The sequence below is a fragment of the Tympanuchus pallidicinctus genome, unplaced genomic scaffold, assembly GCF_026119805.1.
Source record: "Tympanuchus pallidicinctus isolate F22 unplaced genomic scaffold, pur_lepc_1.0 scaffold15, whole genome shotgun sequence".
In the NCBI taxonomy this organism is placed as follows: domain Eukaryota; kingdom Metazoa; phylum Chordata; class Aves; order Galliformes; family Phasianidae; genus Tympanuchus; species Tympanuchus pallidicinctus.
Genome location: NW_026294669.1, coordinates 25889588 through 25911770, shown reverse-complemented (window position 1 = coordinate 25911770; position 22183 = coordinate 25889588). Strand labels below are relative to the sequence as shown.

Below are 22183 nucleotides of genomic sequence, written 5' to 3'. Positions count from 1 at the left end.
TTAATCTGCTGTGGTAATGAATTTTGTAGTAACAAATGAACTCGGGGGATTTGGTAGTCCTCTTATCCTAAATCTGTAAAATAGAGTTGTCTCAATTCCAAAGTGCAAGACATACTTGAAACATACTATTTGCAGAGTATTTGCTCAGGCTGTGTGACAGGTCTTGTCTCTGTGAGCACCAAGGAGCCCTGGGGCACAAGGGATGGCAGGGGAACCGCAATAACCCAGCTAGAGAAAGCAGCCCCTCAGCTTTTACCCAAACTCGTGCTGGGGCTGTCACAACGGGGCCATCACCTCCGTGGGCCATGGGGACACTCAGCAGAAGAGGGTGTCTAGAGCCCTGTCCAGACTGGGGAGGTGGTGTGTAATTTATGGGACGGAGGGAAAAAATCAATTGGGGTCTACTGTAATTACTGTGATTAGGTGAGAAACCAAAGGCAGGAAAAGGGACAGGTTGTGTTGTTTTTTTTTTTAGGGAGGAACAAGCATAGGAAGAGTGACAAATAGGAAGTCCAGGCTGATTGTTAGCACACTTGTCTGGTTGTACCCTGTGTCTGATCAGCATAGCCTGTCCTATCTAATTAAACTCCATGTCTGACCATTTTTCTGGGTAAAGGACTCCATTCTGCATACCTGTGCGTGTATAAGTGCCAGAAACTGGGCTCTGACCAACAGGAGAGCACGTGGCACCCAAAACTGGAGCAAGAGAGGGTATGTATATCAATGTGATCTCTAGCAAATACCAGGATGTGCTGATCAGCTGACTGAGTGCGACTCAGTATGTGGCTGTATGGGTTGCTGTGTGTGGGGACGGCTGGGTGCCAGCAACTGGTGTGAGGTTTCAGGCCTTGGGTTCATATCTGCAGATGCCACCGGAGGGGTAGATCTGGAATGGATGAACCAAATGTCTAAGGCCAGCTACCAGAGGGGTCCGTACTGTATACCTTCGGTACATTTGCCCTGTAGAATGAACAAAACATTGATTTTGTTTCTTTCAAGTTTTATCCTCCTTTTTACATGTGTGGGAGTGTAAATAAGTGAATGCCAGGTTGGATGACAGCACAATGCCTGTAGTATAGGTAAACACAGACAGTGGAGGGTGTTCAGAGGGTGAACAAGATTCAAGATAATCAGTTGTGTAAAGCAGCAGGATCGAGCACAAGTTAACCAGTTGTGCTTGGTGAAAGAATATCATAGATTAAAATTATTCTTTTTCAGGCTTTAAGTGTACTCTCTTGTAAAATATATAATTCTTCAGCTATTCGCTAACAAATTCATATATGCTTTCTTAAACATGTATTCCAGAATAAGGTTTCAGAGGACCAGCCTCCACTGAAAAATAACATATTTGGTGTACTCCTCAGATAGAGAGCAGCAGATGCAGCTCACTTTACTGTCCTTTGGTGCTGTCAGACGGGCATCTCCTGGCATTCTTTTGAATATTTACAGTTTTTACTGGGCCAAACAAGCCATAAGATTCACAGCCAAGGAAATGGTTTGTTGGAGTTAAAAAGATAAAAGAATAAAAAAAGGTTGGGAGCCATGGTTGTGCAGGTGATCCCATTTTCTCTTCATAAAGCATAATGACTTGCTTTGTTTGCACACCTGATAACAGCTCAAGAGTTTTAGCCAAAGGAACATTATGCTTTACACCTGGTGGAAGTTTGGCAGCTGTGTGAGCTCTGGGTTAATAAGTAGTTTGCCCTTTTGGGGAGCAAGGAACTCAGCAGCAATTGCCTCTCCTGTCCTCTACCAGCACGTTGTGTGTTGTTAGCTAGTCTTGCAAATGTGTCCATCTAAGCGCTGATGTTTAGATGACTTTTAGACTCATACAACCGTACTGGTTCTGTTTATGCTGTCTTCTAATGGAAGTACTGCTCTACAGCCTGCAGATAGGATGAGTGCTATTGCTACAACTGCTGGTAAAAGAAGCTGTGTGTTATCTGAAGGAAGAGAAGGCCTGTGCTCCTGGAACTCAGGAACGTGATTCTACGCCAGATGTAAGTAGTTTTTAACCCATAAGTTTGTTTGTCTGTAACCAGAATACATGGAGCCTTTATAACTATAACTAAGTTTGGAGGAAAAGAAATTGCAATTCTGATACAAATTTAGGAACTAATAGTTTTAAGTTCTTAATAATCAGAGGATTGTGGGTAGCAGTGCAGTGTCTGGTTGGAGGCCTTCAGCTAGCGCTGATCCCCAGAGGTCGATGCTGGGTCTGGTCTTGTTCAACATTTTCATTGGTGACCTAGATGAAGGGATAGAGTCCATACCGAGCAAGTTTGATGATGATACAAAGCTGGGAGTCTGGCCAGCATGTAAAGGTAGAGAGAGGTGATCTCTACCTTCTATTGTGGTGAGGCCACATGTGGAATACTTTGTCCAGTTTGGGCTCCCAGCTTCAAAAAGACAGGAATCTCTCTAGAAGGAGTCTAGCAGAGGGCCACAGAGATAAATAAGGGCCTGGAGCATTTCCCAAGTGAGGGAAGGCTGGGTGCTGTGAGGGACCTGTGACCGTTCAGTCTGGAGAAGAGATGGCTGAGAGGGGATCTCATAACTGTTGTGTGGGTGGACTTCTTTTGGTGGTGTGCTGCAGTAGAACAAGGCGTAATAGGTAGAAAATGGAGCACAGAAAGTTTCATGCTGGCATGAGGAGGAACTTTACTGTCAGTGTGGTGGAGCACTGGAACAGGCTGCCCAGAGAGGTTGTGGAGTCTCTTTCTCTTGAGATACTCAGGACCTGTGTGGACACACCTGCCTGTGTGGCTTGCATAGGGAACCTGTTTAAGAGCGGGGTTGGACTCCATCTCTAGAAGTCTCTTCCAACCTCTGTGATTCTGTGGGTGGGGAAGAAAGGTAGCATGTATGGACTGATGCTTTCCCTTTCCAAAGCCATGTTTCTGCACAACAGAGCAGTCCTAGGGAAGGTGTCGGTCTGGGCCGTCTTCCTTAACTGCTATACTGTTATGGCTTCACGATCCAACCCATCTGCTGTTGCTTATTTAACTCAGAAAGCGCCAAAGCAAATAACATTTTTCTAGTGGCCTCGGGAACAGGCTGCACGCTGTTGCCGCTACGTTTGTGCGGCGCAGCCGCCGCCATGCCGCTAACCACAAGCCGCGGCGTTTCGGGCTCGATGGGAAAGAGGCGTTTACCGACCGGCCGGATGGGGCTCTCGCCGCTCGCTGACGCCTGGCTGCGTTTCGCGGCAGTGCTGCAGGGGCCGCTGCAGCGCAGTCGGGGCGGCGATGCCCGCGCTCACACCGCGCCGCCAGGGGCGCTGCCGCCCGCGGACCGTTCCACGCGCAGCGCCGCGCGGGGGGAGGCGGCAGGGGCTGCCGCGTGTGACGCCGTCGAGGGGCAAGCTGGCGCGTTCGCCCCCCGGGGGTCCTCGAGCAGACGGCCCCGCGGACGGGTGGGGGGCGCGGCCGGGTGCCGGGGGTCCGCAGCGCCGGGGCTGCCGCGGGCGGGCGGTCCCGTGGAGCTCGGCCTCGTTCCCGGCCCGGCGCCCCCTGCGGCGCGACGCGATGGTCTGTCCCGGGCGGGGCGCGCCCTCCCCCTCCTCTCACGTCGGTTCCGCCTGCAGGTTTCTGCCGCCGCCGCTCCTCTTCGTCGCTCGCGTTCGTCTCCGCTCCGGGCCCTCGGGCGATTTCTCTCTACCTTAAAGTCGGTGAGCGGCGGCGGGCGCCGGGCCGGGGTGGCGGCGGCGGCGGCCGCGCTGATCGCGACGGGGTGGGGCGTGGGGGATCGCTCCGTGCCCCCAAGCGGGCGGCGGCCGAACGCCACGGGGCCGGCGGGTCGCGCGGCGGGACGGGACCGCCGTGCGGCGGGGGGAGCGCGGGGCGGAAAATGGATGTGGCGGGAGGAGGAGCGGAGCGGCGGGGCGCGTCGGGAGCGGCGGCGGGGGGAGTCCGGGTGGCGCTGAGGTGCGATGTGCTGTGATGTGCTGTGCTCCCGCGCAGGGCGTCTTTTATGAATCAAAAGCAGCAGAAGCCGACGCTATCGGGGCAGCGCTTCAAGACCAGGAAGAGAGGTAAGGGGCCGCGGCCTGGCGCCGCACTGCCTCTTGCGCGAGAGCGCCGCGAGCGTGGCGCCGGGTGCCGCGAGCGCCGTGTGGGGAAGAGAAGCGGCGAGCGGGGCCGTGGTGGTTGCCGTGACCTTGGCTGGAGGAAAGGGGCCCGTGGGCCGCGCCGCGTGTTTTTGGCCTGAAGCGGCCGCGCGGTGCTCCAAGGTCGCGGGCGGCTCCGGCGCGGCCTGCTGCGGGGCGTGCTTAGGGAACGGCTTCTGAACGGGACGGTGTGGGCCGCTGGGAGCCGCGCTGCCCTGCAGTGCCGTACGGGGATCCGGTTCGAAACAAAGCGGCGAACCGGCCGAGGGCTGCGCGGTGCCCGTATCTTGTCGGGGACGCTGCAGGCAGAGCTAATGGCTGAGGAAACGTGAGAAGCGATGTGGGATGTGGTTATTGGATGTTGAAGAGCTGGCGGGGCGCGCTGTGATTCACATCTGTGGGGGAACCGTTAGGGCACGGCCTGAAGCGGTGATTGAGCACCTGGTGAAGTGGTGTAGCTGGCCCTGGGAGCACAGGTGGAAGTAATGTGGACCCTGGGTCCAGCCCTCCCTAACACCATGTAAGGGCTGACAGTCACAAGGGAAGGATCTCTTCTTGGACATCACCGGCTTCAGAGTGCTCAGGGAGCCCTGATCCTCGGAAAGGGATCAGCAATTCCTTCTTTATTACCAGATTTAAATAACTGCCTTTCTTGAGCAATCTGAAACTGGTTTAAGGCAGCTGTATCTGCTGCCTTCTATCCTTACTCCATCAAACACCCACTGGTGTCCTCGTGGTGTTCTGGGTCACGCTGAGGACAGTGAGGGTGTGGTAGCCACAGAAGACGTAATGGGGGGCACAGAAGTACCTGGTTGCACGTGGAACTTTGTGTCCTTTAACCATTGTTTGGCTTCCAAGCGATCCTGCAGTAACAATGAGTTTCATAGATCTGTACTGGAAAATAACTGCTTCGCCATTTTCAGATCTCCACCCTGCTGTTAGGGCTGTTTCGTAACTTGCACTAGATGTAAGGACACTGACATGCCCCTTTAGAAAATCACTTATTCAGGTGTTAACAGTGCTACCTCAGCTGTTGGTGCTTTAGTAAAGGCTTACAGGAGAGCACTTATATTATTTGAAGGCTTTTCTTCCCGTGGCTTGCATAATCTGAGGACAAACTGAATTGAATAGAGGTGAAGACCTCTTCGTGTAAGGCTGCCTATTATTTACGTGAATGCTGTGTATTGTGCAGGTTGCTCCAAAAGTAGTGCCTCCTGTGTATTTCCATGTAAGCTACAGCAGATACAAAGAGCACAATAACACTATTTGATAGAGAACGTTCTCAGCTACAAAATGCTATTTTCCAACACAGTTACCACCATTAGTTATGCTTTTTTTTTTTTTTTTTGCCAGCAATGAACAAGAACCTGCATGTTGCACTCATAAAAACCTGCACCAGTGGAGGTGACTACTGTCACTACTGCTGAAATGCAGCACCTTCCACCTCTCTGTTCTCTCATCCACTGTTTTGTCTCCTTGAATGTTCAGCAAGTATTGATGAATGTCAGTGGGTGCCATTATTTCCACATGGAGGAATTCAGTGGCACATCTTTGCTTCATCCACACTTCCATGTGAGACACCGTTTTGTCAGACTGCCCCACTGCTGCCATCTGTCGCATGGCAACAATACGTGATGGGATACTGGTGGAGAGGTTCAGCCTCTACTGCTGTACCACCAACATATCCACATCTGGTGTTGTGAGACAACATAATAAAATAGGAGGCATTACTTTCAGATCAGCTCTTATAACTGAGTGAAAAGGCCATGATCAAATTATTTATCTCAAATGTAAAAATGTGTTCTGCCTTGAAACAATAGAAACGAGTTAATTATTTAACGTGTATTAAAGACGAAGAGGCTAGCTCAGATTTCTGCATTTCCCCCAGGCACTCAAAAGGCGGTAGCTTTCTGTTTACCTCCAGCTGAAGAAGAGGTGGTCTAAATTTGGCCAGGGAGCACAGCCTGCGTGTGTTAACAGGATGCAGTGTCTCAGTCAAAGTATTTCATCTGAAACAGTGAGAGTCCCAAAGGACTGAAATGGAGCTTGAGTAGCAGGGTCAAACATAAGAAGCCGTAGGGTATGTGTTAGGAATTATCTTCTGGTGTGTGGCTAAGCCTTTGTTTTGGGGGAAGAGGTGGTGATCATGTGTGAGCAGGGGTGTAAGAATCAAACTCAGAAATCGAATAGGTTTTCTTAGGTTCAGATCTCCATAAATGACTGTTCTGCTTAGTGAAAGGACTCAGAAAATCATTGAAAGGTAAATAAGGTATGTTTTAGCTTGAGTGTACAGATGATAACACCAAAATTTGTTACTATGGCCATTGAAATTTGTTCTAGGCTACACTGTTATGTCACTATTTGTGCTAGTGGCCCCGGTTGTCTTGGGAGGCTGGAATGTTCACAGTTCTGTTTCACTTCAGAACTGTCAGTGTGTAGATTTCCTTTTGTTTTTCTAAGACAAAAAGAGAAAAAAAAAAACTTTTCACATGTTTGGAGACCAAATAAATGAGTGTGACAACTTTACTTCAACAAACACTTGTCTTTGCAGATGAAAAAGAGAGGTTTGACCCTACCCAGTTCCAGGACTGCATTATTCAAGGTTTAACTGAAACTGGCACTGACTTGGAGGCGGTAGCAAAGTTTCTTGATGCTTCTGGTGCAAAACTTGACTATCGCCGCTATGCAGAAACACTTTTTGACATCCTGGTGGCTGGTGGAATGCTGGGTAAGTACTCTGACAGAGCTGCTGTCTGATTTCATTTACTTGACCTTTGACAGAGACTTGCTGTTTTCTGTCACTATGCAAACTCTCTCAGGAAGCATGCTGGTGTGTAGAACAGGGTTTGTTACCTGCAGCAAACTACGAGTGTCCCAGGCCTAAATTGGCCTGTATACTCTGTATACCACACCATGCTTTTGCTTGAGATAGTTTGCCTTCTTGAAAGCGTAGGCTATACAAATTTAGATTAAGGAGAGGCATACTGGATTTTGAATTTTTTTTTTTAAACCAACAGTAGAATTTGTGTAATGAAGTGCATTTCTGCTAGTGGGAAACAAATGCTTGGTTCCTACTCGTTGTCTGTGGTCACAGAGCCAATGGAGTTGCCCTGGAGAATTCTGACTTGATCCTGTGTTTTGTGCACCCTTCCCTGTTGTTCTGCAAAGTAACATTGTTTGCAGAAGAAACTGCTGTGCCTTGGAAGTGCTGTTTTGTTTGTGGCTAGCAGCAGTGAGGGCATGGTGGACTCCTAGTTTTTGTGTGGGAGCGAGAGATGAGGCTGTTGCCAAGTCATCAGAAAACACGTGAACTGAGCAAGTGAAATGTGATGACTGAAGGTACTGTAAACTCATACTTGTGTGTGAAGTGCAAAGAATGGAAGGGATGCTGACCAACCAGGCAAGATGTAGATAAAGATAAATGAAGTTGAAAATGTTAAGAAAGATGCAGTTCTAGATTTAGACTGTATGTTTGACTGCTGTTCAGTGAGAAGGGATTCAAGTGGCAGGGAACTGTTTAAAATAGAGGGTGTGAAAAGGGCGCTCTGTTGTCTATCTAGACAGAAACAGTCCATCTCAGATTGTGACATTGGTTGCCCTGTATATTGTGGTGGGGATAAGGACTTCACTGCGAAACTTGGCAGTAATAGAAGACTTTCTGTAATATGATGGAATACAAATAACCTAAATGCAGAGGGGAGGAAGAGGGAATGTCAGATTCTGGGCTCCAGCCTGACTGTGTGGCAGTCCTGCGGTGGGGCGGCTGGTTTGGGAGGGCACCTCTGCTGCATGTGCGTAGCTCTGCCACTGATATTGGAGAACTGTCAGGTGACTTGCTCAAAGAAATGCCAAAAACAAGGCTTTCAGAATGGTGCAATGTAACAAAGCGTGCTTATCTGAAGGCTGTGTGTTGGAACAGTGTTATGTAGGCAGAAGTTACTGTGCAATGTTTGTTTTGGAAAAAGCCTCTCTTGCTGGTGTTACAAGAGCTGGTTGCCTGAGAGAGTAGGTTTGTCTGCCACATGGAGCTTCACTGCTTGGAAATCTTAATGTACAAATTGAGGGAGATTGCATTCAATCTTAAGACCATTGTGTGCTATGTTAGGAAATGTTTTTTCTCAGAATGAGAAAAAATGCATTACTGCATTAGTGGTGATAGAAGGGACCTGTGTTCAGCTTGCTCTGTATAACAAGCAGAAGCAGCAGAGTGGATTAATTTTGGTCTTTAATCAGAAACGGACGAAAGAAGAACACGCTGCCTCTTAAAATTCTTAAGCTAGTGCTTATTTTCATCTTGAAGTCTTGTTTCTGTCTACTGCAAAACAAAAGGATCTCCCTTCTATGTAGGCTGGTATAGAATTGGATCACAGGTTGTTCTGATGCTGAAGTTGGTGACTGGAATTCAGTTATGAATCAGACTGGGTGCCAGTCAAATGTCTGTATTAAACTGAAGGCGTATGTTGAAGAAGAATCTTCTGGTTTTTTGTTTTTGTTTTTTTGTTGTTGTTTTTTTAGTCTGAAAAGCTGAAATGAGCTTCACAGGCTCAAGTTTTCAGCTCATCTCAAAGGCATTGAATTGTGAATATGCATTTCTAGGTGTTTAATCTCCTGTGGTGACTTGTTTGGTTATTTAAGACTGATGTAGAAAGCAGCATGATGGCAGAGGATAGTAAGAAGTTGTTATGATTAAGCAGCTTCAGTGTTTTCCTTTAAGAGAAGAAGAGCATGTATAATTATATTAACTTGCTTGGACATGAACAAGATGTGTTGTCGGTCATTTTAGGTGTAGGGAGTTGGAATATTTAGGTGTTCCTATCTGAGTTACCAATCTAAAGTTTAGTGCATCTACAGCAACAGAGCACATAGAAATGCAGGGTGTCTCTAGTGATGTGGTTCCTCTCTTTACCATGAAAAGACAACATATTTTTCATGTTATGAGTATTTGATTTTTACTGAATAGTCACAGCACTAATACTGAAACCCTTCCTTAGCCCCAGGTGGTACCCTGGCAGATGACATGACACGCACAGATGTCTGTGTATTTGCAGCACAGGAAGACCTAGAAACCATGCAAGCATTTGCTCAGGTGAGTCCTGAAATGAATATAATTTTACTTAAACCATTCTGTAGTCAAAAATGAAATGTTTGTGTATGTCAGCGCTTTACGGGCTGGTTGGGCCCGGTTCCGTGACGAGCGGGACGGAGAGATCTGCGGATCCACGCCTCTGGAAAAAAAAACAGGGGACCCCAAAAGAATTGAAAACAACGGCACCGATCTGAGGAGAAACAAACTAGTTTACTAAGTATATTATCGGAATGCAAGATAACACACTATAATACAATATAATCAGAATTGAAGCTAATAAATCAAATATAATGAGAGAGACAATGTCCGAAAGGTGGATAGGCCTCACCACAATGCTGAGGTGAGATGCGCAGTCCAGTTGAGCACCAGGGAGACCGGAGCAGCACCCATGAAAAAGAGCGCATCAGGTGACCTTGCAGGAGTTCAGCCTCCTCTCCCTGACTGCAAAGTCCCCTGGGGAATGTAGTTCTCCTTCTTTTCTGGGCAGGTACCCAGGACTTGAGCGTTAACAGTTAAAGTCCCAGTGCCCCACATGATGTTATGATGTGGAATACCGAAAAACAAAAATCACAAAACCATGACATTCCACCTCTTATTCTACGTCACTACATCATGCTTAAAATATATACGAACAAACAGTAATTACCAAACATTAAACACATGCACACACAAACCTATATATATATATATGTATGGAATTAGTGACTTCCCTTGTGGTACCCAATGAACATCTCTGTTTTTCTGCATCACCCATCAAGTGGATCCTGGTCCCTGGGCAAAAACTGTACCACAGCGAGGTTTTCCCTTTCCAGAAGCTGGAAGAACCCAAACTGCCTTTCCTAACATGTTCTTTACATGTACAACAGGGACTTTATCTCCCTCTATGGTATGTAGAGAACTGGATTGGTTAGGACCATCACGATTGATAGATCCTCTGGTATTGACTATCCAGGTGGCTTCTACTAAATACTTCTCCCAGTGCTTAAATGTTGTGCCACCCAGTGCTTTTAGCATCGATTTTAACAATCCATTGTATCGTTCAATTTTACCAGAGACTGGTGCATGATAGGGAATATGGTAAATCCACTCAATGCCATGATCTTTGGCCCAAGTATTTACAAGAGAATTTTTGAAATGAGTCCCATTATCTGACTCAATCCTTTCTGGGGTGCCATGTCGCCACAGGACTTGTTTCTCCAGGCCCAGTAGGGTGTTTCGGGTGGTAGCATGGGGTACTGCATATGTTTCAAGCCACCCAGTGGTTGCCTCCACCATAGTAAGCACATAATGCTTACCATTGCGAGATCGTGGCAAGGTGATTTAATCAACCTGCCATGCCTCCCCATGTTTGCACTTTTGCCATCGCCCTTCCTCCCAGAGAGGTTTCATCCTCTTGGCTTGTTTGATGATGGCACATGTTTCACAGTCATGAATAACCTGTGCAATGGCATCCATAGTTAAGTCCACCCCTCGGTCTCTGGCCCATATGTCTGTTGCATCTCTCCCTTGGTGACCTGAGGTCTCGTGGGCTCACCGAGCCAGAAATAATTCACCCTTTTTCTGCCAGTCCAGGTCTATTTGAGCCACCTCAATTCTGGCAGCTCGGTCTACCTGATTTTGCTGTTCTTCAGTAGCCTGACTCTTGGGCACATGAGCATCTACATGGCGCACCTTCACAACCATATTCTTTATTCAGGCAGAAACGTCCTCCACAGCTCAGCAGCCCAAATAGGTTTACCCCTTCTTTGCCAGTTATTTTGCTCCCACTGCTGTAACCACCCCCTTAAGGCATTTGCCACCATCCATGAGTCAGTGTAAAGATAGAGCATTGGCCACCTCTCCCATTCAGCAACGTCTAAGGCCAGTTGGACAGCCTTTACCTCTGCAAATTGGCTTGATTCTCCTTTCCCTTCAGTGGCCTCTGCAAATCTGTTGTGTGGGGCTCCACACAGCAGATTTCCATCTGCGATGTTTCCCCACAATACGACACGATCCATCTCTCTTTGGGTTTGGAGACACTGTTTCTCAACTAGGAGACTCTCTCTCTGGACCTGGAGTTCTCCCTCTCGGCTCGGAGTCTCTCCTGGAAACTCTCCTTTTCAGCCTGGAGGCGCTAGTTGGGATTGCAGGGAGTCTCTCTCAATTTGGAGGGCATCTCTCTCGGACTTGAGGATATCCCTCTCAGATTGGAGGTCTTTTCTCTCAACCAGGAGACTCTCGCTCAGCCCAGAGATTCTCCATCTCAGCTCTCAGACACCCTCTCTCAATTTCACAAACTCTCTCCCTTTTTGGGATACAATTGAATAAGGTTCAATAAGTATTAGCCAGGCCCCAGATCATTTGTGCCTCCTCAGATCTGCCTGGAATGTCTCAAATAAATGTTTAAGCTCTCAGGGTCTTTCAGGTGTTCAGGAGTAAAGTTCCGTGACACCGAAGATGTCCATCTCTCTAAAGTCTCTCCCAAGCCTCTCCACACTCCCTGCCATTCAGTATTCTCTGGTTTTGGGGAAGGCTTCTTCAAAATATAATAAATACAAAAACTGACTGAAATGATGAACAGTGAATTCAGGGAGATTAACAATGCGATCAGGTGAGCATTCAAAAACTGCATCAAGGATAAAAAGGAGAGACTGGGAACCTGTTTAAAAATCCCAAGTTCTGTGAAATTAGCAGCTCCCTCTGCAAACAGGTTTAAAAGAGAAAGCAGAATCATTTTTTTTCTCTCTGTACGGGAGCAAGGTAGCAGTGCTCAAAGTTTACAAATATCCCAGAACACTGGCAGTCCGCCTGGACTTTGAAGGTCAAGTTTTCAGTGAGCACCGGTGAAAAAGATAAACTTTCCCAACGAAGCTCTCCGAGAGCAGAGAGATTCGTTCTAAAGAGCTAAAAAACAACACCTTGCCCGCATTCTCCACCAAGAATGTCAATGGTTTACAGGCTGGTTGGGCCTGGTTCCGTGACGAGCGGGGCGGAGGGATCTGCGGATCCGTGACTCTGGAAAAATACAAACAAACAGGGAACCCAAAATAATTGAAAACAGCAGCAATGATCTGAGGAGAAACAAACTAATTTACTAAGTGTATTGTCGGAATGCATGATAACACACTATAATACAATATAATCACAATTGAAGCTAATAAATATAATGAGAGAATGTCCGAAAGGTGGATAGGCCTCACCACAACGCTGAGGTGAGATGTGCAGTCCAGTTGAGCTGCAGGGAGACCGGAGCAGCGCCCACGACGAAGGGCAGACGAAAAAGAGCGCATCAGGTGACCTTGCTAGGATTTAAACCTCCTCTCCGTGACTGCAAAGTCCCCTGGGGAGTGTAGTTCTCCTTCTCTTCTGGGCGGGTACCCAGGACTTGAGCATTGACAGTTAAAGTCCCAGTGCCCCACATGATGTTATGATGTGGAATACCAAAAAGCCAAAAATGACAAAGCCGTGACAGTGTAGTTGAAACTTCAGGTTAAAAGAAAGCATATGACTTGAAGAAGCCTCCTGGGAACCTCTTGGCTTTGGGCACTGTGGAATGGTACTCTTCTAAGCTGGAAGTGCTCTAAAGGAATTCAGACCAACTGTACTGAACTTGATTCCTAATTCAAATTCAATGATAATTCAAAGCATTTCAGACACACTGTCTCTTTTCAGGTTTTTAACAAGCTCATCAGGCGTTACAAGTACCTGGAGAAAGGCTTTGAAGATGAAGTCAAAAAGGTATGAAGATTTATTTTGGCAGAGAGATGGGCTTTCATATCCTTCTAATTAGTCATGATATGGAAGAGTTATATAATTGATTATTATAGTAGAACAGAATCTTGTTAATTGAAGAACAAGCTTGTATGACATGGAGAAGACTGACAGTACCCTAGCAGTGCTGCTGGTTGAGTAATAAAAGTAAGCATCTACCATGGATGTCAAAACTCTTCTTCCGCTTGCAGTTGCTGCTGTTCCTGAAAGGGTTCTCAGAGTCTGAGAGGAACAAACTGGCCATGTTGACGGGTATTCTGCTAGCCAATGGAACACTTAATGCATCGATTCTCAACAGTCTTTATAATGAGAACTTGGTAAAAGAAGGTAAGTGTTGCTGGCTCTTCTGTAAGAGGAACGATGATGTGAACAGAATGCAAAGCTATACTGTCAGTAGAAGGAAACCATGATGACAGTGTGCCCCTTAGCAAAGGTAAACGTGTTGGATAACTTCCTTGAAAGGTCTGTAGAAACTTGTCGTTTAGGAAACTTGTGCATAGGGCTTCTCTGCACAGTGCTGGGGGCTGTAGTCACTAGAGTTGCCCCACAAGTGACTACTGTGTTCTGGAAAAGGACCTCTTGGAGCAGAAGGTGCTTGGGAGCACCAAGCTGGGAGGTGGTGTCGATCTGCCTGAGGGTAGGGAGGCACTTCAGAGGGATTTAGATAAGCTGGATCGCTGGGCTGAGGTGAATGGGATGAGGTTCAACAGGGCCAAGTGCCAGGTCCTGCACTTTGGGCACAACAACCCCATGCAGCGTTATAGGCTTGGGGATGAGTGGCTGGGTGAGTGTGAAGGACCTGGGGGTGTTGGTTGATGCTCAGCTGAACATGAGCTGACAGTGTGCCCAGGTGGCCAAGAGGGCCAACGGCATCCTGGCCTGCATTAGAAATAGCAGGATGTCCAGCAGGAGCAGGGAGGTGATCATCCCCCTGTACTCAGCTCTGGTGAGGCTGCACCTCGAGTACTGTGTTCAGTTTGGGGCCCCTCACTGCAGGAAAGATGTTGAGGTCCTGGAGCATGTCCAGAGAAGGGCAATGGAACTGGTGAGGGGTCTGGAGCACAAGTCTTACGAGGAGCGGCTGAGGGAGCTGGGATTGTTCAGTCTGGAAAAGAGGAGGCTCAGGGGAGACCTCATTGCACTGTACAACTTCCTGAAGGGAGGTTGTGGTGAAGAGGGATTTGGCCTCCTCTCCCAGGCAACGAGCAGGGCACAGGGAAATGGCTGCAAGTTGTGTCAGAGGAGGTTTAGATTAGACATAAGGAAGAACTTTTTCTCTCAGAGAGTGGTCAGGCACTGGAATGGCTGCCCAGGGAGGTGGTGGAGTCGCCGTCTCTGGCAGTGCTCAAGAGGTGTCTGGACGACGTGCTGCATGATATGGTGTAGTGCTGGTGGTGGCAATGGTGATGAGGAGATGGACTGGACGATCTTATAGGTCATTTCCAGCCTTGTGATTCTGTGGTTCTATGATTGGGCTCCTTCTTAAATTGCAGAAGTGAGAGTTGGGCTTAGTGCTGAGAAGCTCTCATGATGCTGAGCTGTGAGAGGAGTCCAACAGGTCAGCAGCAGCCGAAAGTATTGCAGGCTGACTGGGCCACTTCTGAGCACAGCTGTCACTTGGGGCAGGGGGTGACAATTTATGTGTCTCTTACTGGGTTCCCTTTGTTTTGAACTCAGTAATATACTGTTTGTGTTTCCCAGGTGTTTCTGCAGCTTTTGCAGTCAAGCTTTTCAAATCATGGATAAATGAGAAGGACATTAATGCAGTGGCTATCAGTCTTCGTAAAGTAAACATGGATAACAGACTAATGGTGAGCCTCGCTGCTGCTACTGATTCACTTCTGAAGGCAGCTTGGAAAATAGCTCTTACCAGCAAAGTACTTGACACTTTTCTCTTTTGAAAGAGTTGTTGTATACTTTGTTTTCAGGAACTCTTCCCAGCCAACAAACAAAGCGTAGAACACTTCTCCAAGTACTTCACTGAAGCAGGACTGAAAGAACTTTCTGAGTATGTTCGGAACCAGCAAACTATAGGAGCTCGAAAAGAACTGCAGAAAGAACTTCAGGAGCAGATGTCACGGGGAGATCCATTTAAGGATGTAAGTATTTGTCTGTGTCACAGAGTTGACCAGATCAATCTATGTCCGTGACAGGGGCAACAGGCCTCTGCCCTCCCGCCACCGCCGTCCCACAAAAATGGGAAGGAAGGAAGGGAGGAAAAGAGCAGCCAACAATCTAGGAAAACTTATTTTACTGTAATACCGGAATACAAGATAACACAATATATACAATTTAATTGAAATTGAGATTAATAAATGAGACAAGATGAGAGAGAGAGAGTTCCTGGGACTGAGTCAAACCTGAAAAGCTTGGAACGGCCAGGAAAGCACCTCCAGCACCCACTGCCAGGCAGCAAGAGAGCGCCCCCCCCCCCCACCCGGCAGGGCCAGATCCCGTGACTGCTGTAATGTACAGGGATAGGTACCTGGGACTGGGGCAGTGACACTTTAATGCCCCGTACACTACATGATGTTTTGATGTGGAATACTGGAACCCAAAAAACAAAGAACATAGAACCATGACATTCCACCCCTTATTCTACATTGTTACATCATGCTTAAAATATATATACATATATACAAACAGACGAAAAATGATTGAAATGCATTACACACACATGGCTATATGCATATACATAGAATTAGTAACTGTACTCCCCCGGCATCGAGTTTCCTTGTGGTACACATTGGACATCCCCATTCTTCTGCATTACCCATCAAGTGGATCCTGGTCCCTGGGCAAAAACTGTACCACAGAGAGGTTTGCCCTTTCCAGAAGCTGGAAGAACCCAAACTGCCTTTCCTAACATGTTCTTTACATGTACAACAGAGACTTTATCTCCCTCTATGGTATGTAGGGAACTGGATTGGTTAGGACCATCACGATTGATAGATCCTCTGGTATTGACTAACCAGGTGGCTTCTGCCTGATACTTCTCCCAGTGCTTAAATGTTCCACCACCCAGTGCTTTTAGCATCGATTTTAACAATCCATTGTATCGTTCAATTTTACCAGAGGCTGGTGCATGATAGGGAATATGGTAAATCCACTCAATGCCATGATCTTTGGCCCAAGTATTTACAAGAGAATTTTTGAAATGAGTCCCATTATCTGACTCAATCCTTTCTGGGGTGCCATGTCGCCACAGGACTTGTTTCTCGAGACCCAGTATGGTGTTTCGGGTGGTAGCATGGGGTACTGCATATGTTTCAAGCCACCCAGTGGTTGCCTCCACCATAATAAGCACATAATGCTTACCATTGCGAGATCGTGGCAAGGTGATTTAATCAACCTGCCATGCCTCCCCATGTTTGTACTTTTGCCATCGCCCTTCCTCCCAGAGAGGTTTCATCCTCTTGGCTTGTTTGATGATGGCACACGTTTCACAGTCATGAATAACCTGTGCAATGGCATCCATAGTTAAGTCCACCCCTCGGTCTCTGGCCCATATGTCTGTTGCATCTCTCCCTTGGTGACCTGAGGTCTTGTGGGCCCACTGAGCCAGAAATAATTCAGCCTTGTATCTGTCACACGCTGACATCAGTGTAGTGGCATATTTGTCTGGTGCTGTTGTCACAAGTTTCTGCCATACCTCAGGCTTCGTCCTCACTTTTTCAGGGTTGTGGTCTTGGTGTGGGTGGTTAGGAACTAAGCTGGGGATGTACAACATTTCCACCACACCAATTTCCCTCAAATGCTGGATACCCTTTTCAACTGTATCCCAATTTTTCATCACAGTCTTCAAGCCATTTTTGAAGGGATACTTTTCCTTCACGGCTGTTAACACTCGTTCCCAGAGGGAGGCAGCCTCATCCGAGCATCAACTATTTCCTCTATTAATAGCTGGATCTCTGGCAATGGCACCTAGTTGGTGAGCTTCATTACCATCCAGAGACAAGCTATGGGCCCCACTGTCCCAACAGCGAACCAACCAGGAAACAAGAGTTTCATTCGGGCGCCATGTAAACTCCTTTCTTGAACCTTGGATTTCGGTCATTAGAGGCCGGCGAGTAGTAATAGAGACTTCCTCTTCATCACTCTCTTCTGCATGTCTCCTAGTTTTTCCTTTTGCCTTTTGCGATGGTGGTGGTTCTTAGGAGGGCCCCTCACCTGGATCTTCCTCCACCTCCTCCTCCTCCTCCTCCTCTTCTTCTTTTTTTCGTTCAAGACACGAAGAGACTCATTTCCATTTCTTGCCCTCCACAGGAGCAGCTGGTATTGTTACTGGTGTCTCCTGTAATTGACTAGATTTGACTTGGAGATTTTCCCCTTTGGCTTGAACCTCAGCTCAGAAACTCTCCAGAATGGTATTTATAGGGCACGATAAGCACAAGACAAACCCCGAATAATTTGTACCTCCTTAGATTTATGCAAGCTACATCATCCCTGAGTCAAATACTGGCTTGGTTTCTCAGGATCCCACAGGTGTTCAAGAGTAAAATCCCATACACTGCGGGTCCCCATGCTTCTAAGACCTTTCCTAAACCTCTCCATATTCCCTGCCAGTCATCATTCTCTAGTTTTGGAGGAGACTCCTTCCCCTTATTACGAATGCGTTGGAATGCATTCAGGAAAATTAATGACACGCACACCAACGTGAGTATTAATTCAGATTCAAAAATGTTTGACAAACCAAGAAGAAAACCCAGAGACTGGTCTGAACATTGTGTTGTTTGTAAAATTAGCTATTCTTTTGGGATGTAGCTGTTTAGAAATTAGCCATTCCTTCTGGGATGTAAACATCAGAATTCAAATCATACCACATTGCATATAGGTAAAATATAGGTGTCTCCATCAGTGCCATTAGGTAGTTATATATGAATGCAATTCCACAACAAGTATTTATGAGATGGATTATTGGCCAGTAGGTTGTGAGTAATACCATTGCTTTTAATCCTTTACACAGCACCACCATGATAACGAGTGAGCTCATTGCTGGTGCCTGCTAAAAAGGGGTTAATGAATTGTAGCTAACAAGAGGAGGGAAAAAAAAAAAAGGAAAAAAGGCACTACACAGATGAAGTAGTGCTCAAAGTTTACAAATATCCCAGAACACTGGCAGCACGCCTAATCTTTCAAGGTCAGGTTTTTCAGCACAGACACTTGAACTACTGATAATGCTCCCTAACGAAGCTCTCTAAGAGCAGAGAGAAAAAAAGATTCGCTCTAAAAGCTAAAAAGCAGCAGCCCCACGTTGGGCGCCAAAATCTGTCACGGAGTTGACCAGATCAATCTACGTCCATGACAGGGGCAACAGGCCTCTGCCCGCCCCCACTCCTCCCAGTCCCACAAAAATGGGAAGGAAGGAAGGAAGGGAGGAAAAGAACAGGGGCAACAATCTATGGAGGAAAACTTATTTTACTATGATACCGGAATACAAGATAACACAATATATACAATTTAATTGAAATTGAGATTAATAAATGAGACAAGATGAGAGAGAGAGAGTTCCCGGGACCGATTCAAACCTGAAAAGCTTGGAACGGCCAGGAAAGCACCTCCAGCACCCACTGCCAGGCAGCAAGAGAGCGCCCCCCCCACCCGGCAGGGCCAGATCCCGTGACTGCTGTAATGTACAGGGATAGGTACCTGGGACTGGGGCAGTGACACTTTAATGCCCCGTACACTACATGATGTTTTGATGTGGAATACTGGAACCCAAAAAACAAAGAACATAGAACCGTGACAGTCTGTGGGCAAGGTGTATATGCAGCTGTTTATTTTTGTTTTTCCTCTGTGGGAATGTAGCTCAAATTATCTGAAGTGCAATAGTATTTAATGCTAATCTGGAGAGGATACACGTCCAATTACTGAGCTCAGGCACCTAGTTCCCACTAGCAATTGCAATAAGTACCAGCTTTACCAGTTTCAGCTTTGTGGTCTTTCCTTAATGCTCTGAGTCTTGGCTGTACTTAAGGCTTCTAAGGTGTCTTTAGAATAGAAGTTTCAGTTTAGGTTTTTGTCATATGTGACCTATGTGATGATTGTTTTTATTCTCTCTGACAGATAATCTTGTATGTAAAGGAGGAGATGAAGAAAAACAACATCTCAGAGCAGACTGTCATAGCCATAATCTGGTCAAGTGTGATGAGCACTGTGGAGTGGAACAAAAAGGAGGAGCTGGTAGCAGAGCAAGCCATTAAGCACTTGAAGGTATGTAACCAAGTTGAGGCTTTTGCATCTCCTGGGGTAGGGCTTGGGCTTCCTTTTGTCTCCAGCTCTCTTTTCAAGTGAATTGGAACCTATAAGTACCATAATGCAGAGACAGCATTAGATGGGGAGCTCTTCCCCTTGCAACTTTAGTATTGATTGCTGTTCCAGTTGTTGAGGTAAAAGCAGTACAGTTTTGGCAGAAATGCTCCCACAGATGTGTGGAAATTGCTTCCCCAATATGTGGGTTGTAAATTTCTAAGCTGTGGCTGATAAAAACTGCGCAAAGCCAGCGTAGATGGGCAGTAACTGTTAAGAAAAGTTGTGTCTGCATGTCAACTTGTTTTTCCTTATTACAGCAATACAGCCCTCTACTTGCTGCCTTTACTACCCAAGGTCAGTCAGAGCTGACTCTTCTGTTGAAGATTCAGGAGTATTGTTATGACAACATTCACTTCATGAAGGCCTTCCAGAAAATAGTGGTGCTCTTCTATAAAGGTAAATCTCTGTGGGCTTGATTTCATTTTCTGTTTAAGTCTGGATTGCAGAATGGTTTGGTCCTGATAAGGCCTTCAGGGGAGCTCAGTGCTTTTCCATAACTGAATAATTTTCTACCCTCAGTTTGCAAACTTAGAACTCTAAAATACAAGTGGAGGTACTGCAGTCTTTGGCACATGGATAAGTACTCTGGACAAGGAAGGATGCTTCTTGTCTCCTGCAGCAAAGCAATAAGACTTTCAGGCACTTTACTACAGTCTTTTCCTAAGTTCTTGGTCTGAACAGGCAGAGATTGAGACCACCAAGGTGACAAGGTGCTCTAGGGCTTCTGCTAAATGGCTGTTTAAAAGGTATTAAAGACATGCTTGTGGGCCTGTAGAAACGCCATAGGAACGTAAGGAAAATTGATGATGTGAAGATTACATTGTATTTGTGAATGGTAACAATTGATAACAGCTGGTGTGGTGTCCTGACATTTGTTCTTAGTGGTTGACTGACTCAGAGTACGTGAACTCAAATAGCTGTGAAATATTCAAGGCTGTGTTACCATTAGGAGTAAAAGTGCAGCTTCTGGAGGCAACGCTCAGAAAACCCACAGTCACCAACCTGAAAAGTGTGGTTCTCTTTTCCACACTTATGTCCAGCCATCCCCAAGGAACAACCAACAAATATGTGTTGAAATTTCTAGGCAAGGAAGCCAAGCCTGCTAGGCAGGGTTCCTTGCTGACTGCTATTTGGTGTTTTGCCCTGTTGACATCACTCTTGTACACCTTACAGCTGAAGTTCTGAGCGAAGAACCCATCCTGAAGTGGTATAAAGATGCACATCTTGCAAAAGGAAAGAGTGTCTTCCTGGAGCAAATGAAGAAGTTTGTTGAATGGCTCAAGAATGCTGAAGAAGGTAAGCAAAAGCTTAGCTCACAAGTTCCTCTTCACTTTGAGATGCCTGATGCTTTTTTTTGTCAGCTGGAGGCACTAATGGATTTTCTGAGTCCGGGATTGCCCCCAGTCCTGGCTGGAAAAGCAATCCCTGTGGTTTGGGGCTGCTGGGCGGGGGCTGCAGGGGGGCTGGCCTCATGGCAGCAGCTGATCAGGGTTCTCTCTTGCAGAGTCAGAGTCTGAAGCGGAGGAGGGTGACTGACCTCTGAACAGTCCTCAGTAAAGCAAACAGGAGCTGTAGATAAGTGTCATGTCTCATGTGTCCTTCTGATTCTTACATCCTACCTCCCTGTATCAAGCATGATATAAGGGCTCTCATGGCAAATTTATTTTAACTGTTTTCTATAGTTATTGAAATACCGGGTTTAGTTTTTAAAACCATGTTTTAAGTAGGTAGTTTACAGGAGCTATAGATTTGACTCTAACCTGCATTTGTCCTTTCAGTTATATTCTACCTCCTGTATTTTCTACTGTAATAATGTAATTTAAGGCCTTCCACAATTAAATTCATTTTACCTCCTTGGGTTTTCTATCTGCATTTGAGTAGACATGATTTGGTAAATGAGATTCATGGCAGTTCTGTTTGCAAATTAAATTGTAAAAAGCCTCTGATTTGACGAGGCCGTGGCTTGCGTGGTAACTTGGTGTGACACTTTAATCCATACTACTTGCTCCAGATAACCTTGTTGATTGTCCATCTTTGTAAAATCTTTGTCATCTCTTTTCCTGTACTTCCAGCATAAAGTAATCTTAGCGTCCAGCTGTTGCACGGGGCACCTGCGCCACTGCTGGGAGCTCCTGTGGTGGTGGTAGTGACCTCTGTAGCTAAGGTGGGGTATGAAGAGTGGCCTCTCTGAGCCTGCTGTCACAGCTGGTGGCCCAAGTTCCTAAGGGACTGCACCACTTACTGCTCAGGCTGATATGCAGCCAAGGATCAGTTTGCAGCTTCTCTCCCAAGCAAATAGTGCTGTTCTGCATGCAGCTGCCCAGCAGCTTTCTAGAGCCCTGACTGAAGCTGCTCAGTGCCTGGGCAGGGCTGTGCCTTGCTGTCTGTTACATACGGGACTGCTGGAAGGTAAGCTGAGCAAAACCCTACCCCTGCCCTTACATGGGATTACTTTATGCTGGCAGTTGTTACACGAAACCAGATTATCTGTTCACCAAAACTTTGAATTCTTGAGGGCAGTTCTCAGGACAGCAGGTAATTCAGGAGAGCTGGTAAAAGACAGGCTGCTGTTGTAAGCTAACAATGAGCACTAGCTGAAATACTCATAACCTGAGTATACCCACTAACATGGAAAAAGAAAGTGATGATCACAGTGCTATCTGTTGAAAACTACAGTGATCTTCCTTACTTTGTAATTTTTTTTTCAAGCAAATAAAGGCCATTCTTACACTTAATGCAGAGTGGTGTCTGTAAGCATCTTTAGTTCCCAAGTATTTTACCATTTCTGTGACTCTTTAATAATCATTTATCTTTTTCCCTTTTAGGATGAGGCCTAGTTCATAAGGGTGCTCTTTCCCTAAGTCCAGGTAAAAAAAAAAAAAAAAGTGCAGAGATTTTAATAATAAGCAAACAATCAGGAATCATCT

The 22183-nt window shown here is 46.5% G+C and overlaps 1 protein-coding gene across 4 annotated transcripts; it reads left to right on the top strand.

Annotated features, from left to right (window-relative positions):
• Positions 1-1824: 1824 nt before the first annotated feature.
• BZW1 (basic leucine zipper and W2 domains 1) lies at positions 1825-21991 on the top strand. 4 transcript variants are annotated; one of them, XM_052676359.1, is made up of 12 exons: positions 1825-2000; positions 3963-4033; positions 6660-6836; positions 9100-9194; positions 12846-12911; positions 13136-13271; positions 14646-14755; positions 14873-15043; positions 19011-19157; positions 19514-19652; positions 20430-20552; positions 20761-21991. In XM_052676359.1, coding segments are annotated over exons 1-12 (1269 nt in total). In that variant the 5' UTR covers positions 1825-1998; the 3' UTR covers positions 20793-21991. The 4 variants fall into 4 exon arrangements, with proteins under 4 accessions (XP_052532319.1, XP_052532320.1, XP_052532321.1 ...); XM_052676360.1 differs by lacking the exon at positions 1825-2000 and adding an exon at positions 3548-3670; XM_052676361.1 differs by lacking the exon at positions 1825-2000 and adding an exon at positions 3559-3666.
• Positions 21992-22183: the final 192 nt, after the last annotated feature.